Source organism: Ipomoea triloba, chromosome 2 (assembly GCF_003576645.1).
Source record: "Ipomoea triloba cultivar NCNSP0323 chromosome 2, ASM357664v1".
Classification (NCBI taxonomy): Eukaryota; Viridiplantae; Streptophyta; class Magnoliopsida; order Solanales; family Convolvulaceae; genus Ipomoea; species Ipomoea triloba.
Window position 1 is genome coordinate 13,502,841 of NC_044917.1, and position 23,588 is coordinate 13,526,428.

Sequence of the window (23,588 nt, forward strand, 5' to 3'; positions counted from 1 at the left end):
GAGTTGGGCATATTTGTAACAAGCTTGGAACATATGATCTATACTCTCCAGCTTGAGGGGAGTGTTAAACCCTAAGCCCGTTTATAGATAAGCCCATTAGGGTTCTCTCTATTCTTGTATAAGTAGTGGTAGTCTGTACAGTTCTATACATAGAGATATATACAAATATACATTATTCTCTCATATATTCACAAAGCAGAACCAATCATTTACAAGGGTTAAACTCAAGATTATATTTCTGAAGTGAAATCAGTTCCCTTCTACCTGAGATTAATTGTCCATTATGGTTGATGAGGTATACTCACAATCTCAAGATTGGGATAGTACAATCCACATGTATACAAGATTATCCAATTCAGGTAGACCAACTATGAATAAACAAACTAAACATTAGAGAAATTCAGTATCCACAATAATGCTCATGCAAAAAGGTAGCTAATAATAGCACTGATCACAATTTTGAACAACCTAGAAGTCAAAGGTAAGAGGACTAGGTTGGGTGCCACCAACCACCAGCAAAAACAAAATCAAAGGGTTCAAGTCACACTTTCAGCCCGGGAAAACGAGGAAGGGAAGCGGGTGGGTGCTTCTAGATATACCACCCCTATTCGTGGGATGAAGATATAAGCCAGAACATAAATAATCACCATCGTTGGGAGGAGCCTCGATACAACAAAACTGGTCGTCCCTATCGTAGAATAATTAATTAATTCCTTCACTGCAAAAACGAAGAAACCCCAGTGATCATAATCAGTATAGTCTAATGCCGATTAATTTACTTTCCAGCTTTTCTTACTCCATTACTTATTTTATAAAGAGATTACTTTGCAGGCACTTGGTAGTTAGTAAAAGGATATCGATGTTGAGTGGAAAATAGCATAAAAAGTATGATATTGCTGAAATACGAGGGAAAGAGTAAGAGTGTCAGTAAAATTACCACTTGGCAAGTAAGATCCTCCATGATCCCGACTCTAACTGTACAATTTGTTAATTTCTACCTTCAAAAGCTATCCTGAAGACCTGAAGTAAGTCAAGTAACAAAAGGAATGACATTGCTTCATTCAAAATAATAATTATAAACTCCTTTGAATTGTTCCAAGAACATTCATACTAAGCCTACGTGTCATGGTATACTCAAAATTGAACTAAATTGTGTCAATAGCTGAAATAATTACCAGGTATCAATTCAAAGTAGATTTCATAAACACGTATGGAGCACTAAAAATGGATCTTAAACTATTCGCTCCAGCCATGAGTCCATGACCTTTGCACAACAAACAAGTTCCCCATGAACCTGAATTTGGATTCAGAATAAGAGTGCAGAGATTGCCAGCCACAAAAGTGAAAGACAGTTTTGGAGTCGAGTCTTCAGATAATTATTTCGAGATTGATTTCTTTTGATTCCTATTTGTTTTTCTTTTTCTAAGTCAATCGCTGAACTTTGTACTTTCAAATTATATTGTCTTGGAAGGAAGGCCAACTTGTTTGTTGTTCCTATCAGGAGCGAAAAACTACTACGGTAATACCTATCACATTTATACAAAAAACTACTAATACTTTTAAAGTAGTACTTATCACTTTTATATCAAAAACTAATACTTCTGAACTAATACATTTCACTTTTGTACTAAATAGTAATACTTTTAAAGTAATACTTATCACTTTTATACACAATATTAATACTTCAAGTATGGTATCACTTTTATACAAAAAACCTAGTACTTGTGAAGTACTCCCTCTATCTCATTTTATGTGTATGGTTCAATTAATGAGGATTGACTGAAATTATTTTGAATTAAATTTTTCAAACATTAAGTTTAGTATTAGTATATTAATTTTATATATTTAGAAACTATATAAAAAGTACTATCAAAACCAAAAATAAAAAAATAAAAATGATTAAAAGTACTAAATAAAATAAGCAAAGAAGAAAGAGTTGATTTGACTAATAAATAATAAACAAAACAGGTAAAATGGGATAGAGGGAGTAACACCTATCACCTTTATACAAAAAACCAATACTTTTAAAGTAAAGCCCATTACTTTTATACTGAAAACTGATACTTTTAAAGTAATACTCATTACTTTTCTACCAAAAACTAAAACTTGTAATTAGTTATAATATATTATAATAACTTTATCACATACAAATAATTTTTTTAAAAAGTAAAACTATAGTCAATCCCAGTAGTTGTTACTGAAGAAATGGAAAATAAACAAGAAACAGAAAGACTAAAATCAGAGATATGGTATGGTGGCATTTCCAACATAAACAAGGGTGTTGTAGTAAACTGTAAACAACGTAAACAAGGGTGTTCAATCCCGCATTCATGGTGGCTTTTCCAAGAATCAATATTGATATAGCAGGCATAATGATTTACAATGGAATGTTGTATTTAAAAAATGGGTATGGAATATTATTGTTGTTCTTTTTCCTTAAAATAGCCTAAACTCATTTTGTTTGCCCATACCCATTTTTTGAGATCCGTGAGACAGTCACACACGTTTTTGCATGTGGCTATATTATTAAACCAATAATGCAAAATAAGATAGTAATGCTCATGCATATATACACAAGGTAAAATCTTGAGTGTAACACTTAAATATGTAACCAGCTCATGCTTTCAACAAGTACCTTAGTTTAAGGATAGAGTGGTGTTATTCTCAGCAGTGGAAATATTCTCCTTAGAGAGATCAGCAATAGACCCAGGTGCATTATTTGCCACAGTAGTTTCCAAATTCGGTTCAGGTTCCACTAATAGTTTTGAGGTTCCAGGGAGCTGCCAATGGATTTAATAAAAGTTTATCAGACAAATCCCAGGTTCGAACAATATCAAATTCTCATAAAAAACAACTCTTAGATATCAGTAAAATGCTGAATGATGGTGATGAGGACACGACCAAAGCAATTTAAAATATCACCATCTACCCTTTTGTCGTTTTGATAAAAATCCCAAAAAATTAGTTCCTTTTGTCGTTTTGATATGAAATTTTTGGTAATAGCTAACTTAACGATATTGCTTTCCATAAAAAGTTTGTGTCACAAATCATTCCCTATAAACACAGAAAAATCTCTGAAATCCAGCTACTGTTAGTTTCTGTCCAGGAAATTTGCCTTCCGTGCAGTTCCAAAAGAAAATTTTGGGAAAAATACTTCCATGTACCCTTCTACCCTGAAACTTTTTGTGGTTGCATCCGCCTCATAGTTCTTGCTAACCATAAAAAATTTTGGGTCAAAAAGATCAACAACAAAATCCCAGAAAATTTACCAGTCACTGTAAAGTCTGTCCAGATTTGTTTTGTCATTCCATGTGCTTTCTAGTATAATGTTCATTGTTTCTCATCATCCATGGAGTCTTTTGACTTTTGAGTTAAATACACTTCAACAAGGATCACTCAATGTATAAGAATTTTACAAGAAGCTGAGAGATTTGATGATCTGAGGTAAGGTCGTTGAGCCAGTTGTAATTGTTGAATTTGAAAGATTCAAAGGCCTGGCGGGCTGGCGGTGGAGAATAACAACCACCCGCCAGTTAGGAGGAGGAAGCAGGATGAAGAATCAAGGAGAGAAATAGTTATAATTGTGAAAATATGTTCACTCTTTACTTCTTATCTTAATGAATTTACACTGATACACTGCCATATATATATATACATGCTCGAAAGCTATTCATGCCTTTTCACATCCTATGCTCCTATTCATGCCTTTTCACATTTCTAACACTCCCCCTCAAGCTGGAGCATCTGGAAGTTCCAAGCTTGGATTAAAGCATACACTCCGCTCCACTCTAAATTACAAATGAAGATTAAAAGCAGCTAGAGGATAACAATGTTGAATGGCTTCGAAGAGATGAAGCTATAAACAACCCTTGGGAATGAAGATGAATGCGCCAAGGGCGAAGCTTAACACGAATAACCTTACAGCAATATGAGCACTCTAGGACTTGCCAACAACAATCTTCATCGAGAGCGGTGGAGGCGAAAGGGAGCAAAGAATAGCAAAGAATGCAGTAGAGCCCATAGTAATGAAGATAACTTCAAAGCAAAAAGATGAAGATAACACACCGATTGTAGATAGTCACACTCCCCCTTACTTGAAACATGGGAAATAATCAAAGGCCTTTATAGTATTGTTAAAACTGAACACCCTTGGGATAAGGCATACCGGAGATAAAGAAACAACACGGTTATACCAAACCACCATGGGAAGAAGTTTGGCAATAAACCCAAAAAGCCTTCAAATTTGACCAAAGAATGGCAAAACAACAATCTGAAAAGTTTCGCAGAAAATTCTCGGGTCTATATGATGAGGAGAATTATGAGAACACATAAGTGGAAGAGGAGCTTGAAACAAACAATTGCAATGTTAACAGATCACTAGTTGGAGAAAGAGCTAGGACGTTGCATCAATGGTGGTAGAAAGGCTGGTTTGAGTGATTCCGCCCATAAGCATGTGAGAGATGCAGTTGGGACATCAAGTGATGCTGTGATGGAGGGAGATATTGTGAACTGAACAAATACATGATAATGGCGGGGAAAAGAGGTGGTAGATGAAACCATAATAAAAGAAAAGAAACTGCCTTAAGGGATGGTCAGCAACATTGACCGTTGACCGGCGAAGTTGACATGCAGAGATGGAGGATCCGAAAACACTGCTAGGTGCGTCTCCTCAAGGCGAATCCAATGGAGGCAACAGCACCTTGAACGGAGACCTTATGAGAGAGCATAGTTATCATGGCGCCCTGTTAAGTTGTGGCGCCCCCCGACTGCCTTGTCGCCTAGGCGCCCGCCTATGAACATTCTAAAGTCTACTGCCCACTTGCCCAGCCATTATAAACCAAAACCAAAGAGAAAAAAAGAATCTCACCCGAGAAAGAAGAAGAAAGAAGAGAAATCAGAAATGAAGACAGACAACCAAGACTCGGTCACAGTGGGGGACGAGGACGACGACGGTGGGACGGCGACGGCAGTGGGAGGCACGGAGGCAAAAGGGTTTCTTCTTCTCTGTGAGCCCGAGGGTTTCTTCGCACGAAATTTCGAAATGTTTCTTTCTCTCTCTTCTCTATTCTTATTAGGGGTTTAATTTTTTATTTTTTATTTTTTAAAAAGGTCGGGTTTTATGGGTTCAACGCCTGATCGGCGTCCATGGCGTCGCCTAGGACGCCTAGGCGACGCCGTGATAACTATGGGAGAGAGATCTGTCCGGAAAACAGCCAGTGACTCCGGCAACGGTGGCGGCGCATGAGGGCGCGTACGGAGGCGGACGGCGACGGGTCTTCAGGCCTAGGCTCACGACGAGGTTCCGAGTAAGGCTGTGGTGTTAGTTTCTTCGAACAACAGCTAGAAGTGCATCGGAACGAGATGGGCAGCTGCGTATTTCCGGGAAAAATGGTGTTTTGAGAAGGGAAATAGCCTGGAAAACTTAGGCTTTGATACCATGTTGAATTTGAAAGATTCAAAAGCCTAGCGGGTGGAGAATAACAACCACCCGCCAGTTAGGAGGAAGCAAGATGAAGAATCAAGGAGAGAAAAATGGTTATAATTGTGAAAATATGTTCACTCTTTACTTCTTATCTTAATGAATTGATTACACTGATACACTGCCATATATATATATATAAATGCTAGAAAGATTTTCACATCCTATGCTCCTATTCATGCCTTTTCAAATTTCTAACAGTAAATACCTATAATAGATTTATGTATGGTGTTAGAAAGGAAATTGCACATTTACTTCCTTATCAATGCAAGTACTTGCTTACTTTACTATACCATCCCAAACATGATTAGGAAAGATTACAGCGAAAGGAGGTCAAGAATTCAACATCTATTTTCTTGCCATATGATCAGAACTCAAAAGAAATAAGTGAGAATGTAAAAATGTGTGAAGAAGAGTGAAAAAAATTATCAGAGAAAATTGAGTGACAAAGAAGAGGAGATTGAGGAAAAAAGTGGCATAACAAAAGAAATTCGAGATCAAAATAAAGAATGTGAAAATGAGAAACTAGAATTGTGTTTTGAACTATGTAAGAAAAAGAATGAGAGGGAAGACATTGAGAACCCTATAAGCATTGTTTTAAGTTGATTGTAGGCTCATGGATGTGGTTCAAGTGTTGAGAATAGGTTGGATGGGATGGCAAAGGGACATCAAAAGTTAAATGCATTAATGGTGCTATTGTGTCACGTTCAAGGAAGCTTTGGGTCACACACTTTATATGACAAGGAGATACAATTCGTCACTTGGGAATATCCTTCATTTCCCTTTGATAGAAGAAAAGAGTTTGATTTGAGGACGAATATTCTCGAAGAATGAGGAATGATGAGACCAGAGCAATTCAAAATATCATCATCTACTCTAATTTGGAAGAATTATCACTACAATGATTAAATTAATTGAATCCAAAATAAGCTCGAATAGAGATTTTAAAGACCAATTAGTGATTGAGTGGTACCAAGCTGAATGTGTGACTAATGGATCATTATGTTGGCCCAAAAATATGAAGGAGAATGTCCTAGAAGGCTCAAGGAACATGATCATCATTGAAAAGAAACCACATAATAAAAATCTAAATATTCTATTGAATTAAAATGTATTTATGCTAAATTTAATATGTGACCTTTTGTTTTCTTTATTTTATGTTACAAGCTTAGGGGAGATGAATCTCCTTCATTGCCTTATAAATAGTCTTCTTAAAAGGGGGCTAAAACACCATCTTTAGGGCAGTTTTTTTTAGATTAGATTCAATGGGAAAATGTTGAGACATTTTCATCTCTCTACTGTTGAGAGATTTTCTTCCCAGGCTTACCAAGATAGCTTCCAATCTTGTGGTATCATCCATTCCTCATCACCTAAGACCAAGGTGTGGAGGAAATATCCTAATAAATAATAATAATAATAATAATAATAATAATAATAATAATAATGATAATAATAAAACAACCCTAGTTCTTGTGCTTGCTGTTTTAGTGAGAAAAAAGAAGAATCCACATCAGACGGTCTCATGCTTGTTGATGATATATACACCAACTACAAGAGAAAACACAACTCGGCTTGGTCATAGCTGTTAAGCTCCTATATTTGTCCAATCTATAATACCAAATTTAATTTTAAAGTTAACTGTTTTAAGATTTCTTTCTTTAAATGAAAAGGGTTGGAAAAGTTAAACCTCCTGGGACAGTGAAGCATCTGTGGTGGGTGGGTTTCTCATTCCAGCTGTAGCATCCCCTGTTTGGGAGACAGACATCGTCAGTTCCCCACCAAGAGCATCTGCCTGCCTGACATCTTTCACATTCTGCTCAGTAGGCGTAGGTCTTGCATTCTCAGATGTAGAATTTGGATCATTGTTCAGATTGTTACCATCAGTTTCCATGGCTTCCGCTTTCCTATCTTAGAAAAAAAAATCAGTCAGAGGAAAGTCATAATAAACTAGTTAGAGGGCACCAAGCATCAGTGCCGTGCTAGGCTGCTAGCCAATCTAGAAAGAGAAAGCTACATTTAGAAATAACTTGTCCTCACCCATCAGAATCATCAGAAGGCCACTTGACAGATTTTGGCTTGTTGGAAAATAACACTCCACGAAGAGGCTTTCCATCTATGACAGTTTCAATAGTATAGCCATCTGGAAAGCTTTTGGTCACCTTGGCTTGAAAAGTTTTTTTCCCCGAAGTATTCTGGTATTCATGCAAATGTACATTCTGTCTGCCTGGCATTGGACCATAAAATCAATTAATGAATTTACTCCAGTTATAGGTTTGTACAATCCGATTCACTGCTTCCACTCCAAATAATAAGTGAATTAATATATATGTATCATGTATGCGAGGGGATTAGTCACAGTGTTCGACGGTGGAAACCCGGGTACACCCCAAAAAAAAATCATGTATGCGAGTTGCCTTCACAGATTTTAAAGATTTCTTATGAATTATGATGATAAATAATCCACTATTCATGTTAGTGTTACTTGATATCTTGTATCAATTTCATCAAAATTACATTATGCCAGCTGTGGAGGCTGCTTAGTCACAAGAAGTCTGAATAAGCAAGCAATCCAAGAGGAGCTATACAAGCATATACTTTACAATAATCAAAAACTTTCAGTAAGCTTTAACTGTAAACCAAAAGTTCAGTAAGATGTTATGCAACATGGGAAAATATAAATTAAAACCTAGAAGACATTATAGTTACCTTCAGTAAGAGATGCTTGCTGCTCTTGGCATTTTAACTTTAGTTGTTTTCTCAAAGACAACTTCTCTATCCTCCGATCATCGCGTTCACTTTCCCCAACAAACCCTGATGATGTGAGTTCAACAGAGTTTACATTTCCCTTAAAGCAAATGTGAGTTCCAACTCTATACTCAAAGAAAATGGTTTCACATAAAACAAAGAGTTGCAAAGGTAAAGTAGAAGGAATACCTGTATGCAAGTAATACATGTCATCCAATGCCTCAAGTTTCTTATTGCAACCACCTAAAAAGACAATAGCACCTCCTAAATGCGGATCCAGACACTCTCCAGCCATTGAGAATCTGGCTGAAGGCCCCTCGCCAGTAGCCATGATCTTGTTCCATACACCAGCATCTGCACAAGACACATATTTGGAAGAAATGCTATACTGATATAATGATTATACCTCCACTGTAAGATATAAATTTATCAAAGTAACACTACTGTATGTATAACCACATCTAATAAAATCAGCAGCAAAATATGCTTATAATTTCGTATGTGAGAGGACAAATTAACATGCACTAATTACTAAGTTATCAGCTGTTATAGGAAACCTAGAGTTACTGCAGCTCCTTATAAAGGTTCTTGCGTTTCTGATCAATTTCCTTCCAGAAAAGCGAATAAGCAAATTAATAAGCGGAAAATTTAGATAAGGGAATATTCAAGATATGTTAAGGAATCTTAGGAACTTATTATAAGATATTAGGATTACCCTGCATTTAGTTAATATATGCAGCCCCTTGGCAAACATGCTGCCATGCTGGATTTTCTCATGTTGCAAGAATTTGAAGAAAAAATATATTTAAAAAAAAATGGATGTAATATCCATTTCCAATGGAATATTCATAGTGAGTTTGTCTATTGAAGTAACTGAATCTAAGGTCTAAGAATATATTGTAAACCAATTTGCAGAAAATGAAAAAATCGTTTCCCTTAGGTTATCAGAAATTCTGATATGTTAACTCTGTCTTGAAAATGTTAACTCCACAAGTGTATTAGTTACACCCAACTCTTGATAAAATAAGAATCAGAGCTTACCAACATCAAGCATATAAACATCATCATATAGGTTCTCCTCATCAGAGAAACCACCAAAGACAAATAAGTACTTGCCCAAGGCAACAGTTGTATGCCCAGCTCGAGGTGATAATAACTGGCCCGTTGTGTTTAATTTGCTCCAAACAAAAGAATCTATTAAAACAAGGATGTTAGAATTATCAGGAAATTGCAGACTTAATAATACAAGAAATCCTGTTAGGCAGAGTAGTGATTTCCACTTCCATCATATAATCAAATTTGACTTAGGGATGAAATGATACCTGTGTCAAGGATATAAACATCAGACAGGTAGAAATTGCATGTATCTTCCCCACCAATGACAATGATTTTGTTCCTCCACGATGAGCAGCTATGACTCTCACGCTTGGTTGGTGGGGTGCCAGATGGTACAACACGTTTCCACGTGAATGTCTCTGCCAATTAAAGAGCAATGATTATTAAGAATTTCTTTTCACTTGACCACATACAACTCTCTCTCTCCCCCTCTCACAAACACTAAAACTACAAAAAGGAGAGCAACGCACCTGTATTCAATACATAGAGATCATCATAGTATATTTCACTACCCTCAGATTTTCCACATCCACCAAATATAAATAGCCGTCTACCAATAAGGGCTGCACTGTGGCCTTCCCTAGGTTCAGGCCCATCACCTCTTAAACTTGGTGACATCCATGTGTTACAAGCTGAAAATGTATATCAGAATAAGTCTACAATTTGTAGCAACAGTTCCTTTTGAACGTTATGGAATATTGAAAAATATTTCAATAAATCTATTATTTCTTTTGACAATTCCATTCAAACTCTAGGGAAAATTGTTTAAAATGTTGAAAGTATTTAATCATCAAACAATTGAAACTGAAACAAATAAAATAAATTATAGAGTAGATCTCTTGGTTGAAAAGCATTCCAGAAGCAGAAAGAGTTTTGGCAAATGAATTATGAATTATATACATAAAATAAATATGAATTATGAAGATTGCCAGACTTATATTAACTAGAGGAAACTGAGAAAAAGGAAAGCAATATGTTTTATTCTTCATCTGTTTTTCTGATAAAATTACCACATTTATCATTAAAACAAAACCCTTGAGAAACATAGAATGACTTCATTTCTCCATTCAGCATTTATGGAGTTGCTAGGATAACAGTATATCAAGAGCAAATTAAGTAGATTAATGCAAATGATGCAATAACTTTTGAATGGCATAATGGTTAGTTTTAAGTTACTCACAAGTGTCCAGAATATGCAAATCACCAAGAGGCCTTCTTCCATCGGTACCCCCAAAGACAAAAAGATTGTCGCCAACTGTGGTACAACTATGGCTGTCCCTTGGAATAGGCACTGCTCCTTTCATCACAGGCTCGCTCCATATCCTATTAACTGCAATACAAAGAATGCCCAGAGTTACCAGTTTTAATTCCGTTATGTATAGGGAGTGCACCTACCTATAATCAGACCAGTAAAGGCAGTTAGGAAGCAAGCATTGTTCATGCCGAGCTGTGATTCTTTTGTGGCCCATGTTTCTCTTTTAAGAATTTCATTTAGCTTATTGGGAGTCCGTCTACCAATCAGCCTGGTAAAGGCATTTGGGATTTGGGAAGCATCCAAAAAATTGTTAATATCTTACACACACTCTCTCCCCTCCAATGTTATCTCTGCATCTCTTCCTTCAATTAAACTTCATTTGGCCAACTCTTTTTCCTCTCCCCTTTTCCAATACCTCCCTCTCTTCTAATCCTTTCAACTGTACTACTGTAGTAATTGAAAATCTAAGAAACACAACCTGCCTAAAGTGAAATGAGCTGAACACCCAAAAATAATAATCTCACCATGGGAAACAACCTAATAATCTTTGAGAATAAATATGAACTTATAAAGAATCGCATCCAAACAACACAAACTACACTCTCAAGTAGAGAACAAAATCAAGAAAAACCCTAAAAAATAATTAAGAAAAGAACAATCTTTTAACCCAATCAAAAAATATTACTGTAATTTACCATACAAATTAGCAGTGACAACAAAACAACAGGCAGATTTTTAGCACCCAACGCGAAAGATTCAAGGATATGCACAGAAAAAAAAAAACAAAAAAACGAGAGAATTACTGAAATGTACCAGTATCGAGGACATGAACTTGGTTAGTCTGGCAGTCATCCTTGCCATAGCCGCCAAACACATAGAGAAGCTTCCCTCCTCCGATGGCGTTGCAGGTGTGGCCCCACCTCTTACCGGGCCCGACACCCACTCCTTGTACCCTCACCTTATCCCACCTCATGATTGAACCCCAAGAAAAAGGGTGAAGAAATTTTCCAAGTGTAGTGAGTAGTGAGCGAAGAAGATTTGTGAGAGAGTGAAGAAACAATGGAATTTTAGGGGTTTGTTTCGGTAATCGGTACTGGGTTTTAAGCGTTTTTGTTTCCGGGATTTTTCATGCACACAAAACACTTTGCCATTAACAGGTGTCACAGACTCGCAGAGTCGCAGTATTGGTCCTTGGAAGAGGAGAAACTGAAATTGTTTAAATTTTTAGGGGCTTTTATGAAAATATAAATTGTGGAGCGGAAAATTATTTAGGAGACATTCTATGCCTAGGGTTAAGCACCGGTTCGGACAGTTTGGACGCACGGGCATGCAATTTGAACGGACTTCGGTTAAAGGTTTGGAGGCCCAATCCGTTTTATTTCATGCATAAACTCGTCGGATGTTAGGGTTACTTAACCCAACGAATTTCCGTTAAATCTGTCAGATAATTCAGATTAAAAAAAATTAATTACATAATTTTAATATTTACTGAATTATTTTTTTTTGAAAACCAAAGACAAACAAATGCATTAACTGGGAATCAAATCCGAAATACATCCGGAGGGATAAAATCCCACACAGAAAAGAAAGGAGAAGAACCCGTCGCCCGTGCAAGCACATGAGCTACGTGATTCGCTGACCTCCTAACATGGCAAACTAACACGTTCCCCACTTCAGTAGCTAGCAGACGACACTGCCTTATCAAATGACCAACATAAGAAAAGTCTTCACCCAAGGAATTAAACGCAGTACAAAAATTTAAACAGTCATACTCAATAATAACATTAAAAAAGCTACAACTCTTAAGCCATGTAAGAGCTTCTTTGACAGCCATTGATTCAGCAAGATAAGGATCCCTAGGACAAGCTATATGACCATTGCATGCTGCCACAAAACCACCTTCATGATTCCTCAATACTGCACCAAAACTCACATATCCATGATGGAGAGCAGCATCTACGTTACACTTCACCGTTCCAATCGGAGGTGGTGACCAAGATTCAGAAAGATGGCAACCTCCCAGACTAGAAGCTGATGCAAATGCTTCCTGCCATGTAGCCACATGCGAATCCACCAGCTCTCTTAATGCAACAATATTCCATGCAATGTCATTGAATGCCCTATCATTGCGAGCAGTCCATATCGACCAAAAGCGAGCAACCATGCATATAGCTAACGATTAATCCCGCGCACACAACTGTCGTTCAACAAAATCAAAGAAAGAATAGCCATGCAAGATATCATCACAACCCCATAATTGGCAGGAAACTTGGCATTCACCAAATAAATGAGTAATGGTTTCAACATCTGCCACACATAACAGACATCCCCCACCTGCATTAATCCCTTTTGATATCAAAACATCACGAACAGGAAGAATATTTCTAACACAACGCTAAAGAAAGTTGCGGATTTTTGGGGGTACCTTAAGCTTCCACAAGTTATTCCATTCTGAAAACAACAGACCAGGTTCTCGCTGCATAAGATTGCGGGTTAAAATGTGATAACCTTGTTTAACCGAATACATCCCTCTCACATCACCCTTCCTGTACCATGAATCAGTGTATGTTAGAGAAATAGGCGTTCGAAGAATACGAGGAATGTCTGGAGCATCAAAAATATCATTAAGCAATTCGACATCCCAGTTGCCATGCATATCCATCAGATTACAAACCCGGGCCTCCTTAAGCTCCTCAACACAATTAGTAATCAGTGTTTGATCAGTAGGTTCAGCTAGCCATGGAACATCCCAAACAACCGTGTCTTTGCCATCACCAATCCTCCGTGCCACCCCTTCACGTAACACAGCTTGCCCAACCATAATGCTCGGCCAAATATAGCTCGGATTATGGCCGATTGATGCATGAAGGAAATCCTGCGAAGGATAATAACGAGCTTGCATGAGCCTACTGACTAAGGAAGTAGGATTAACAAGCAGCCTCCAACCTTATTTGGCTAAGAGAGCAACATTAAAATCTCTTATCCATTTAAAGCCCAACCCTCCACAAGCTTTCGGTATAGCTAAACGAGCCCACTGAAGCCAATGAATACCACGAGAGGACCCCTTTCCCGTATTCCACCAGAACCGATTCATACACTTCTCAATGGCATCACAAGTACTTGATGGAAGCAAGAAGACAGATATGGTGAATATAGGCATAGCTTGGACTATACTTTTTAAAAGAACTTCTTTTCCTGCCTTAGTGAGAAACTTTTGCTGCCACATGGTGATACGGTTTTCTAATATTATGCTCAATATAGCGAAAAGTAGCCACTTTATTGCGCCCAAGGAAGGAAGGTAGCCCAAGATATCTACCCAAGTCATTCGTCATTTGTACCCCAAAGATTGAGGCCACATGAGTACGCATACCTATTTGAGAATTAGCACTAAACATTATGCTAGACTTATCAAAATTGACAATCTGACCGGAAGCACCACAATACAACTCCAAACAGCTCTTGACTTCCCTTGCTTCAGTATCGGTAGCCTTAAAAAATAATAAGCTGTCATCAGCAAAGAAAAGATGTGATATAGAATATTTACTGAATTAAATTGACTGATTTTACTTTTACCTCACCATATAAAAATAGAGGTGTTCAAGTGAACCAAGGATTCCAACCTTGGGTAATGGCTAAAGATAGAAGAGATAACTTAGATAGAAAATTCTTCAACATAAAACGAGGCATGAGAAGTACAATCCAAATAATGACAATAGAACAAGTGCAATACATTGATTTAAAAAAAAATGAATCTAGCACAAAACAAATAGACATTTATTTATTACAAAAAAAAAAGTTTATACAAAGGAACCATAATCAAGATTATCACTTTGAAATATACACATGGAATAACCCTTCTTCTAAAATTCTCTTAGGAACGAAGGGGAAAACACCATTCACCCTTAGGACACAACTAGTAAGTGGAGCTATCTTTTGCTTATTTAGGGATTGTGCCATGGGTATTTCCAATAGGAGGAGAAAGAGAGGGAGAAAGGAGGAGCAAATGTTTGGAGGGGAGGGAAGCAACTTCCTTCGAAGGAAATTTGATCGACGTTGCACGTGGCGTGTGGACAACACACGCCAATAGCGTGTTGTCCACGCGCCAGTTTCACTCTCAAATGGTGGGGGACAACTATTGTAAGTGTACAAATGATACACGGTCCTGTTGTTATTGGCTACATTATTTGTCAAAAATACACTTAGCCTATATCTAAGTTTTATTAGTTGTTTTGGACTGTAAGTCAGTATGTCCACCAGTGCTAAAGAGGAAGTTGTGCCAGCGGATACTGTCTCAGACAGAAAGGAATTAGTCCACCAATTCAAATTGTGTGGCTAACAGAGTTTTAAGGGTTGTGGCTCTCTTTTATTCAAGGAGTTTTTCAGATCTAAAATGGTGAAGGTTGTTAAAGGATGCTACACTATATAAAGGAAGGCACTTGAAGCTCTAATAGTCACCTTTCCACACAATACAAGTTGAGAGCTTTCACACGTGAATATTAAGAAGATCATTTGAAGATTTAATGACGTTCTACTGCTGTCTCTGATGCTGTCGTTGATGCTGAGTCAAGATGAAGAATTGAAGAATTCTTGGCTTGCAGTTTTGTCAATTCAAAAGTAGATGTTGAAGGTTGTATGTTGGTTTTGAACCATTGTAGGTTTGGGTTGTATTCCAACGTTTGTAAACCTTGGTGCATCTAGTGGATTGGGCAAAAGCTGAGTAGCCCTGCAGACGTAGGAGTGATAGCTCCGAACTGCGTGATCAATTCCTGTGTCCGGGTTCTCTTTCTTTACTTGCGTTTTTATTTCTTGTTTGCCTTTCAGTTTATCTAATCTGGACTAAAACCTATAAAAACGTTAAATAATCTCTGAACCCGTAAAGTATTGCATTCAAGATCCACGAAGTTATTTCAACTATATTATATATATTTAAAAAAGAGCAACCTCCTGTGGTTTTAAAAATTTGACCTCAACGGAGGTCAAATTATTTTCTTAAAAAATATTTTTTTAATTTGTAATTATATTTTTAAAATTTTTGTTTAATTTTTTTGTATAATTTTTAATTGTATTAATTGATGGTATATTTTGTATTCGCTTCCAAATGTTAAATAAATTTATTTGTATTTAAAATCAAAATTAGAATTATAAATTTAAAATTATTAATTATGGAAAAGTAAATAAAATAATAAATATTGTGCAGGAGTGTTGAGGGTATGACCCACAAAAAAAGGGAGAAAAAGGGAAAAGAATTGGAGAGAAAATTGAGGAGTAGATTATACGGTGACATAGATGCTTTGGACACACAAAATGATGAGATATTGAGAGAATGGTTGTGGATGCCCTAAGGGCATCTTCAACCGAAGAGAAAGAGGGGGGAGAAAGTAGGAGAAAAGGGTTAGGGGAGAGAAATTTTCTTCGGATAAACCTGTTAAAGGCGCGTGATGCATAACTAGCACGCACCAATCAGATGGAGCGGGCCGGCCACATGCCATTTTACTTGCACATAATATGTTTCGTAGTACTAGGCAATAAGCTTATGAATCCCCTTGACGGGGTTCATAAGACGGTACTAGGCAATGTTTATGTTTTGTTTTTTGTTTATTTTGTTTTTTTTTATGTTTTAATTTTTTTTAATTTGCTATTCTATTTTTTAAATAATTTTTATATTTGAATTCATTTTAAAACTTTTTAAATTATATTAATTGTGGAATATATTATATTAGATTCTGAATGTTAATTTGTTTTGTAGACGATTTTGATGGTGAATATTAATTTATAAAATTATATTTTGATTAGTTTATGAAATCATATTTTATAATTCAAAAATTATTTTTTATTTAAAATCAAAATTATAGTTATAAAGTTAGAATTGAATTATTAATTATAGAAAAGTGAATAAAATAAAATTAATGATGTATAGGAGGTTGGATGAGTAGGCCCACAAAAAGAGAGAAAAAGGAAGAAAGATGGGAGACAAAATATAAGGGGACATTATAAGGTGATGCGGAGGAGTTGGATTCATAATTTGGGAAGAAAATGGGAGAAGAGTTAGGATATGTTAAAGCACCTCTAATAATTTTAGGTTTTTGTGGGTTTTTAGGTGACACTAGGGGAGAGAAGAGGGAGAAAAAAATGAGAGAAAACTAAAAGGAAAAAAAAACATGGGAAGAAGAAAACAAAAACAAAAAGTAATCGTTGGATGATGGGAGTGCGTTCGAGCCTCAGTGGAGGCAACTGTTGACTCTTTGTATTTCAGTAGGTTAAGAAAGTAGCTATGAACAGATACTACATTGTAATAGAAGCAGTAGTACTCCAAAAAAAAAAAAAAGTAACCGTTGGTCTTCAGAGTGGCTGCCAGCTGGAGGCCACTTCGAAGCGCTCCAACAGGCGCCAGTTGGTTAGTCAGTGTGACTCACTGTTTTTATTTTTATTTTTCAATTCTAACAAAAACCTCCAATTTGCAAGGCGACCCAACTTCCAAAAGCCATTGCTCCACATTACTTAAAAATCAATCCTTGTGATTTTTACTGTACCAAAAATCATAAACAATCCCTTCTTGGGATTTGGGATGCCCTAAGAGCATATACACCACTGAATTTTTCTTGATTTTTTGTGGAACCCATAATGACTTGAATGATAGAGAAGGAAGTGAGAGAAGCTATTTTTAACCCTGGTAATGAAAGGGTTTCTTGTGAATATCAAGGAGAGAGAAAAAAATGAAGAAAGTTATTGCGCACAGCAAATGCCTAGCCCGGCTCGTGCATTGCACGCGCCACTGCATGTTCCCATTGGCGCGTTAAGAGACTTTGTTTGTTTGTTTTTCCTTTTTTTTTTTTAAATGTGCCAAACTTCAGTTTTTTTTCTTACCTCCTCTCTCTTATGTTCATTAAAAATTGTGTGAAATTTTTAATTAGTTTGGATGCTCTAGGGCATCTAAAAGAATAACTATAGAATAAAAAAGCTAAAGAAAAAGGTCGCTAAAAGAAAAAAGAAACCCTATAGGGCTATAGGCTATAGAAGCCGAAGTTGAGTTACTGTACACAATAACAGGGCGTTTGGTTGGAATGAAGGAATTAGGGTGGAAAAGAATTGTAATTCGGTGGAATTGTAATTCAATGAATAAAGTAGGAATTGAAATTACAGTGTTTGGTATGCAGAAATAGGAGTTCAGGGAATGGAAAGATAAGAATTGACAAAATGACTAAAATGCCCTTATGTTGTGGTAAATGTTGTTGTAGTAGTAATAATAATAATAATAATTCTTTCAAAATAATAATAATAATAATAATTATTATTATTATTTCAATTTTTTTTTAAAAAAAAAAGAAAAAAAAGAGACAAAGGATATGAGAGGAGAGGCAAAATTGTCTTTACACCAAAAAATTGTCCTTCCTCTCCACCGAATTGCAATTCATGGGGGTACCCCATGAATTGCAATTCATCATTTGGAGGAGAATTGCAATTCCCTCCAACCAAACACTGTAGTTTGGGAATTCACTGAATTGTAATTCAATGAATTGCAATTCCCCCAAACTACATCCAACCAAACAAGCTATAAGGCATAGGGATTTTGCATTGCATTTCTACTCAGTAGTCGTCCGAGTTTAGCCAGGTCCCTCTCCTCTCTCTCTATGTCACTTTACAAATATGTGGATCTAGTTCTATTGCTTGCTTTCGGATTGCTATTCATTGATGTGGCTGATGGATCTCTTTGATGTTTTCAGAGATTAATTAATCTTTTCATTTCTCCGTTTTGTTATTTGAAAGTTTTATGAAACTATTGATAGAAAGCTTTATTTGTGTGATAATTTTTACTGTTTCCCTCAGACTTGGACCCAAATATGTGATATTTTGGCCCATTAATCTTTTCTGCATAAACCCTTCTTCAACCCCACTCTCTCATGGTTTCTGTAAAACACAGCAAACAGCAGAAATGCTGATCCGACAACGCTCTGTCCTGGCCCGAGCTCTAAACCACCGTCTCCGTTACTTCTCCCAGTCTGCCGCCGCGCTCGCCGTCCCGCCGGATTCCCCTGCCCCAGAGCCCCTGTCTCTGACATACCTCGACGGGTTCCCAAGACCCGACCCCAAGTACGCGGAGACTATCCACGCAATCCCGCGATCTATCTCCGGCAAGAACATCTCCGCCAAGGAGAGGAAAGCCGGCCGAGTTCCCAGCATAGTCTTCGAGCAAGAGGATGGCCAGCACGGCGGCAACAAGCGCCTCATTTCCGTGCAGACCAATCAGATCAGGAAGCTCGTTACCCATTTGGGCCGAACGTATTTTCTTTCCAGATTGTTTGATCTTGAGCTCCGACCCAATTTTGATTCTGAGGAGGAGATCATCGAGAAAGTTAGAGTCTTGCCTAGACAGGTATGGAGTTTCTTTTTCTTTGATTCAGGAAAGTTTATTAAGAATATTTGGTAATTGGTAATTTCCTGAGTTTCTTGTGTTCTGTTCTGTTGATACTCAATGTGTATTGACGTAGAAATCTATGTAATGGTGGGGTTTAATCTTTCAAGTCTCTTGAACTAGTTTAGCACAAGGGTATGCTGAAAGTAAGGACATTGAAACTTGAAGCTGTATGCAGGGCAATGGAATAAAATAAGTGAATGATTTGAGGATTAGATGAAGTTGTGATGAAAGTGTACATTTGAATAATATAGAAGATGAATTGACGTTGTTTTTCATACTGTTACATGTAAGGTTATTGTTTTTCATAATTTTTTTGGCACTTGATGTTGATGGGGTTATATCTGAAGAATACATTTTGCAATCTACTTGATAAGTTGAAATACCAATGATTTTTTATGGATACCCCCAAGTGGGGTACCCAGTATGGAGCGGCCCTGGTACCAGGAGCCAGTAACTCGACCGCCTTTACCAGTAGATGGGCCGGGTCCGGTATCCCGCCGGTCCGCCTGATGTAGGCAGTTTGATTGTGGTGCCGGACTGGGTGCCGCACTCAGAGGCGGCGAAGCTAGATTCAGTGGGGATCTTTTCCTGATTTGGAGGGATACTTTCCTATTCTATATTAGGCAGCAATTATGGCGATTTTGGCAGTTTGGGGCCTTGGGCAACCTTCCTAAATTCAAATTTGTTAAGTTTTTCTTACTTTTCTTCCAAAGACTCATTATTCTTGTATAAATACCCTTGGGTTCACATTGTAAAGGGTTCGGATTTTAATACAAGGGCAATTACTCTGTCTCTTTGCTTTGAAGTACTTTATACTATTTTTCCTTTGTTTTACGGTTGTGTTGGCCCGCCGTTTGGCTACCTCTTGGCCGTAAAACCAACAATTTTGTTCACTACCTGGCTTCCCCCCCTCCTTTTTTTTTTTTTTTTTTTTTCAATTTTCTTTGATAGAACATATTATGGAAGGAGTCTTTAATTTAACAGGATAGGTTAAGCCGTAATTGAATCTTGAATGCCTGGATTCACTTTCAGCTATACTGCCTAGCTAATGCCTTGATGGGGAAAATTTTGCATAGAAATAAGTCAAAGAACTTCATATTTGTATAGAATCTAAAAGTTGGGTAATTTGTATAGAATCTAAAAGTTGGGTATTTTGTAAGATGCACTGATTTTATTGTTTATTTGATTTGTGTCAGATTCATCTGCATGCAGGCACCGATGCTCCACTTAATATTACATTCATAAGAGCTCCATCAAGTGCTCTACTAAAGGTTGACATTCCAGTTGTCTTCAGAGGTGATGATGTCTCCCCCGGGTTGAAAAAAGGTATGTGAAATACGCTACTGATTTCTTGTACAACAGCTAAGCATATGAAGTATGCATGTGAAATATGCTACTGATTTCCTATCTGCTAGCCTACTGTGAACTAATTTGGCCAAACCATTATATTGGCAAACAACTTGTAGAACACAATATACTAGATGCATCGTTGCGTAGAGGATGGACCGACAAATTTCTGTACCAACCATTCACATTTTCCTTCCAACGAGTTACATATTAATGTTAGTTTAGCAATTTGGCAGGCTCTTATCTGAATATTATCAAGAAAACAGTCAAGTTCCTCTGCCCAGCAGATATTATTCCTCCTTACATTGATGTGGATCTCAGCGAGCTGGATGTTGGGCAGAAGATAGTAATGGGGGATCTCAAGGTTCATCCAGCTCTGAAGCTTGTCCAACCGAAAGACCATCCCGTTTGCAAGATTATGGGAGCAAGGGTTTCCGACCAAAGGAAATCGAAATAAATTCCTTCTAATTTTGTTCAGCTATTGTGAAAATTTTGGAAAGCCTAGCATTAGGAAATCCAGACTAGCCTAAGGTCTGCTTTGGATGATGTAATTTGTTCCCTGGTCACATTGATTTGTGCTTTTATCTCTAATTAGTTGCTTACACTGAAGAAAGGGTTCTCCCATTTTATGCAGGTCATGTGCTCATTGCTGTGAAATAATATGTACATCACTTGTAATGGGTTAATTGATACCTTAGACATGAAAGATAATGGCTAAAGTTGATTTAGGAACCAAATGGTGTCTTATCTATGAAAAATGTGTAGTAGAAAGATGTGCATGTTGTGTAAAAAAGATTTGCATACTAACTATGAAGTTCCTGTATTATATTGTTTTGTTTAATGTAGTCAATGTACCGTAATTTTATAAAAGCGGTATAATTAAGAATAATAGTTAATGGGCTAATATTACTTAGTTGATGTGATATTGTTATCATCTTTGCCACATCATCATATTTACATGTCAATTCATATTTTGTTTCATAAATATCGAGATTTGAATACTCAACCTTTAGCATAGAGTTTTTAGAAAAAACAAAAAAATAAAAAATAAAAAAAAAATCCTTTTGCATAGCAAATGGCCAAATGCTACGCACTACCACTTCATTTTATTGCAAAGTATAATTAAATACCATTATAAAATAATATCAATAGAAAATTTATTTGTATTAAGAAGTTTTATAAGAAAAAATATATTGATATATAAATAATTTAATCTATGCTGATTGAATATTTATAAAATAAAATATAAGTTTTGTGTGTAAATATCATCGGTGTCACGTCAGTTAAGTTAACAGTAATATTAATATCGTTATGTGATATTTATAATATTTAATCCATACATTATACAAAAAAAATCCATACATTATACAAAATTTATTTTCATAACAACAATAGTTATTAGCATTTCAAATTAATAATGATATTTATAATATTTAACCCGTTCATCTTACGGGTATTATGCTAGTTTATTCTCTAGTTTAAAGGAAAAAGAAAAACTTTAGAATAAAAAAGCTCAAAGAAAAAAGAAACCCTATAGAAGCCGATATAGAAGGCAAAGTTGAGTTACTGTACACAATAAGGCTGAGGGATTTTGCATTGCGTTGGCTTTGTGCTCAGTTGTCGTCCGTCCACCCGAAATTTGATCGAGAGAAAATGAGCGGAACAGCGAAGAAAGTTGCCGACGTTACGTTCAAGGCCGGCCGGACAATCGATTGGGAAGGAATGTCGAGGCTTCTCGTCTCCGATGAGGCTCGGAAGGAGTTCGCTTCCCTCCGCCGCGCCTTTGACGAGGTCAATTCCCAGCTTCAGACCAAGTTTAGCCAGGTCCCTCTTCAATCTCTCTCTCTCTATGTGACTTTACAAATATGTGGATCTAGTGCTTGATTTCGGATTGCTATTGATTGATGTGGCTGATGGATCTCTTTGATGTTTTCGGAGATTAATCTTTTCATTTCTCCGTATTTGTTATTTCAAAGTTTTATGAAACTATTGATAGAAAGCGTTATTTGTGTGAATTTTTACTGTTTTCCGTGGAGACCTGGTAAATCATTCCATACTCCATATTAGTATTTAAAAAAAAAAAATAAAATAAAATGGAATTATGTTATCTGTCATGTATTTTAGAAATTTGTTGTGGATGACAATAGTTTTATGTTTGAACTACTTTTCTGAATTTACATTGTAGTGAGTTATTGGAAGGGAGAATGAAATTTTTGTTTCAGGAGCTTGTCACTGTTGTAAGATGATGAACGATCAGTAGACCACACAGGAGATGAGTTTTAGATTTTGCACCTTCAATATGTCCATTTTCTTCCTTAATTGATGGGTTTGGTTTTCTAATGCTTAGTATATTGCACAGTTTAACGAGTTAAACCAAACCTGATTGATTTCCTGATGGCTTTCTTTGTTCAAGGCAGTAGAAAGAATGTAAATGTGATATTATAATGTTTACATTTACTTTAGGAAATTTTAAACTTATGCAAATATGATATTTGTTAATTCTCACAGGAACCTGAACCAATAGATTGGGAATATTACAGAAAAGGACTTGGTTCTCGCTTGGTGGATATGTACAAGCAGGCATATGAGAGTATGTAGTATTTTCACTTACCATTTTTCTTCATTGATTGCATAGCAACTGGATGAATTTCTGGATTTCTGTGACCTAGGCTAGTAAAATTGCACTTCTTTACCAATCTTAAAAATAAACTAAGGCTTCACCTTTTTTAGGTAATAAGTATCTTCATGGGTTAGTTTTATAATTTTTTTTTTTTTTGCGATATTTATGATGAATCAAAACACTATTTGGAAGGTGTTCTCCTCCTCCTGCCTCCTGTCAATCATTATTGCATGGACCATGGTCCACACAGCTGTGTGGACCAAAAATAAAAAGTACATTATTTTTGTACTGTAGGTACATTATTTTAGGGTACATTATTTTTGTACTGAAGGTACATTATTTGATATATACTATCAAATAATGTACCTACAGTACAAAAATAATGTACCTTCAGTACAAAAACAATGTACTTTTTGTTTTTGGTCTACATAGCTGTGTGGACCATGGTCCATGCAATAATTTGCCGCCTCTTGTGGTCTGGTGGGAATGGAATTATATAATGTTCCCATGTGCAAAAGAATTACATCCACATGACAAAAATTATGAATTACATCCATAATATTCCTACGGGTTTGTTTTACCCTTTTTTTTTTTTTTTTTTTTTTTTTTTTTT

General features: G+C 36.5%; 4 protein-coding genes across 6 annotated transcripts in view; 2 read left to right on the forward strand and 2 right to left on the reverse strand.

The window, feature by feature from the left end:
* Window positions 1-208: 208 nt before the first annotated feature.
* LOC116010286 (protein GLUTELIN PRECURSOR ACCUMULATION 3) lies at window positions 209-11,773 on the reverse strand. 3 transcript variants are annotated; one of them, XM_031249622.1, is made up of 13 exons: window positions 11,409-11,773; window positions 10,521-10,670; window positions 9,811-9,972; window positions 9,547-9,699; window positions 9,266-9,418; window positions 8,414-8,578; window positions 8,186-8,290; window positions 7,517-7,703; window positions 7,164-7,383; window positions 7,063-7,069; window positions 2,636-2,735; window positions 938-1,020; window positions 209-718 (listed from the first exon to the last, which is right to left on the reverse strand). In XM_031249622.1, the coding sequence occupies exons 1-11, from the start codon at window positions 11,566-11,568 to the stop codon at window positions 2,716-2,718; spliced, it is 1,482 nt and encodes a 493-aa protein (XP_031105482.1). In that variant the 5' UTR covers window positions 11,569-11,773; the 3' UTR covers window positions 209-718; window positions 938-1,020; window positions 2,636-2,715. The 3 variants fall into 3 exon arrangements, with proteins under 3 accessions (XP_031105482.1, XP_031105481.1, XP_031105483.1); XM_031249621.1 differs by lacking the exon at window positions 7,063-7,069 and having other exon boundaries at window positions 2,636-2,780; window positions 7,167-7,383; XM_031249623.1 differs by lacking the exons at window positions 209-718; window positions 938-1,020; window positions 2,636-2,735; window positions 7,063-7,069 and having other exon boundaries at window positions 7,294-7,387.
* Window positions 11,774-12,135: 362 nt separating this feature from the next.
* Window positions 12,136-12,759, reverse strand: LOC116010781. Its single transcript, XM_031250290.1, has one exon. The coding sequence runs from the start codon at window positions 12,757-12,759 to the stop codon at window positions 12,136-12,138; it is 624 nt and encodes a 207-aa protein (XP_031106150.1).
* A 5,441-nt stretch (window positions 12,760-18,200) lies between these two features.
* LOC116009761 (50S ribosomal protein L25-like) lies at window positions 18,201-21,106 on the forward strand. The gene is made up of 3 exons (XM_031248889.1): window positions 18,201-18,966; window positions 20,205-20,334; window positions 20,592-21,106. The coding sequence occupies exons 1-3, from the start codon at window positions 18,364-18,366 to the stop codon at window positions 20,810-20,812; spliced, it is 954 nt and encodes a 317-aa protein (XP_031104749.1). The 5' UTR covers window positions 18,201-18,363; the 3' UTR covers window positions 20,813-21,106.
* Window positions 21,107-21,877: 771 nt separating this feature from the next.
* The window catches only part of LOC116006772 (ATP synthase subunit d, mitochondrial-like), a 4,127-nt gene continuing 2,416 nt past the window's right edge, over window positions 21,878-23,588 (forward strand). The window contains exons 1-2 of the mRNA XM_031247265.1: window positions 21,878-22,179; window positions 22,864-22,945. Of these exons, the coding sequence (XP_031103125.1) occupies window positions 22,009-22,179; window positions 22,864-22,945 (253 nt within the window). The 5' untranslated portion in view covers window positions 21,878-22,008. The remainder of the gene's footprint in view (window positions 22,180-22,863; window positions 22,946-23,588) is intronic.

Excerpts from the sequence above, each read along its gene's own strand:
- LOC116010286 (XM_031249621.1), bottom strand. The coding sequence starts at position 11,568 with ATGAGGTGGGATAAGGTGAGGGTACAAGGAGTGGGTGTCGGGCCCGGT. Across the intron at positions 9,700-9,810 it reads TCTCTATGTATTGAATACAG|AGACATTCACGTGGAAACGT; the intron begins GTGCGTTGCTCT and ends TTTAATTGGCAG. Across the intron at positions 9,419-9,546 it reads TGTTTATATCCTTGACACAG|ATTCTTTTGTTTGGAGCAAA; the intron begins GTATCATTTCAT and ends TTGTTTTAATAG.
- LOC116010781 (XM_031250290.1), bottom strand. The coding sequence starts at position 12,759 with ATGGTTGCTCGCTTTTGGTCGATATGGACTGCTCGCAATGATAGGGCA.
- LOC116009761 (XM_031248889.1), top strand. The coding sequence starts at position 18,364 with ATGAAACTATTGATAGAAAGCTTTATTTGTGTGATAATTTTTACTGTT. Across the intron at positions 18,967-20,204 it reads TTAGAGTCTTGCCTAGACAG|ATTCATCTGCATGCAGGCAC; the intron begins GTATGGAGTTTC and ends GATTTGTGTCAG. Across the intron at positions 20,335-20,591 it reads CTCCCCCGGGTTGAAAAAAG|GCTCTTATCTGAATATTATC; the intron begins GTATGTGAAATA and ends GCAATTTGGCAG.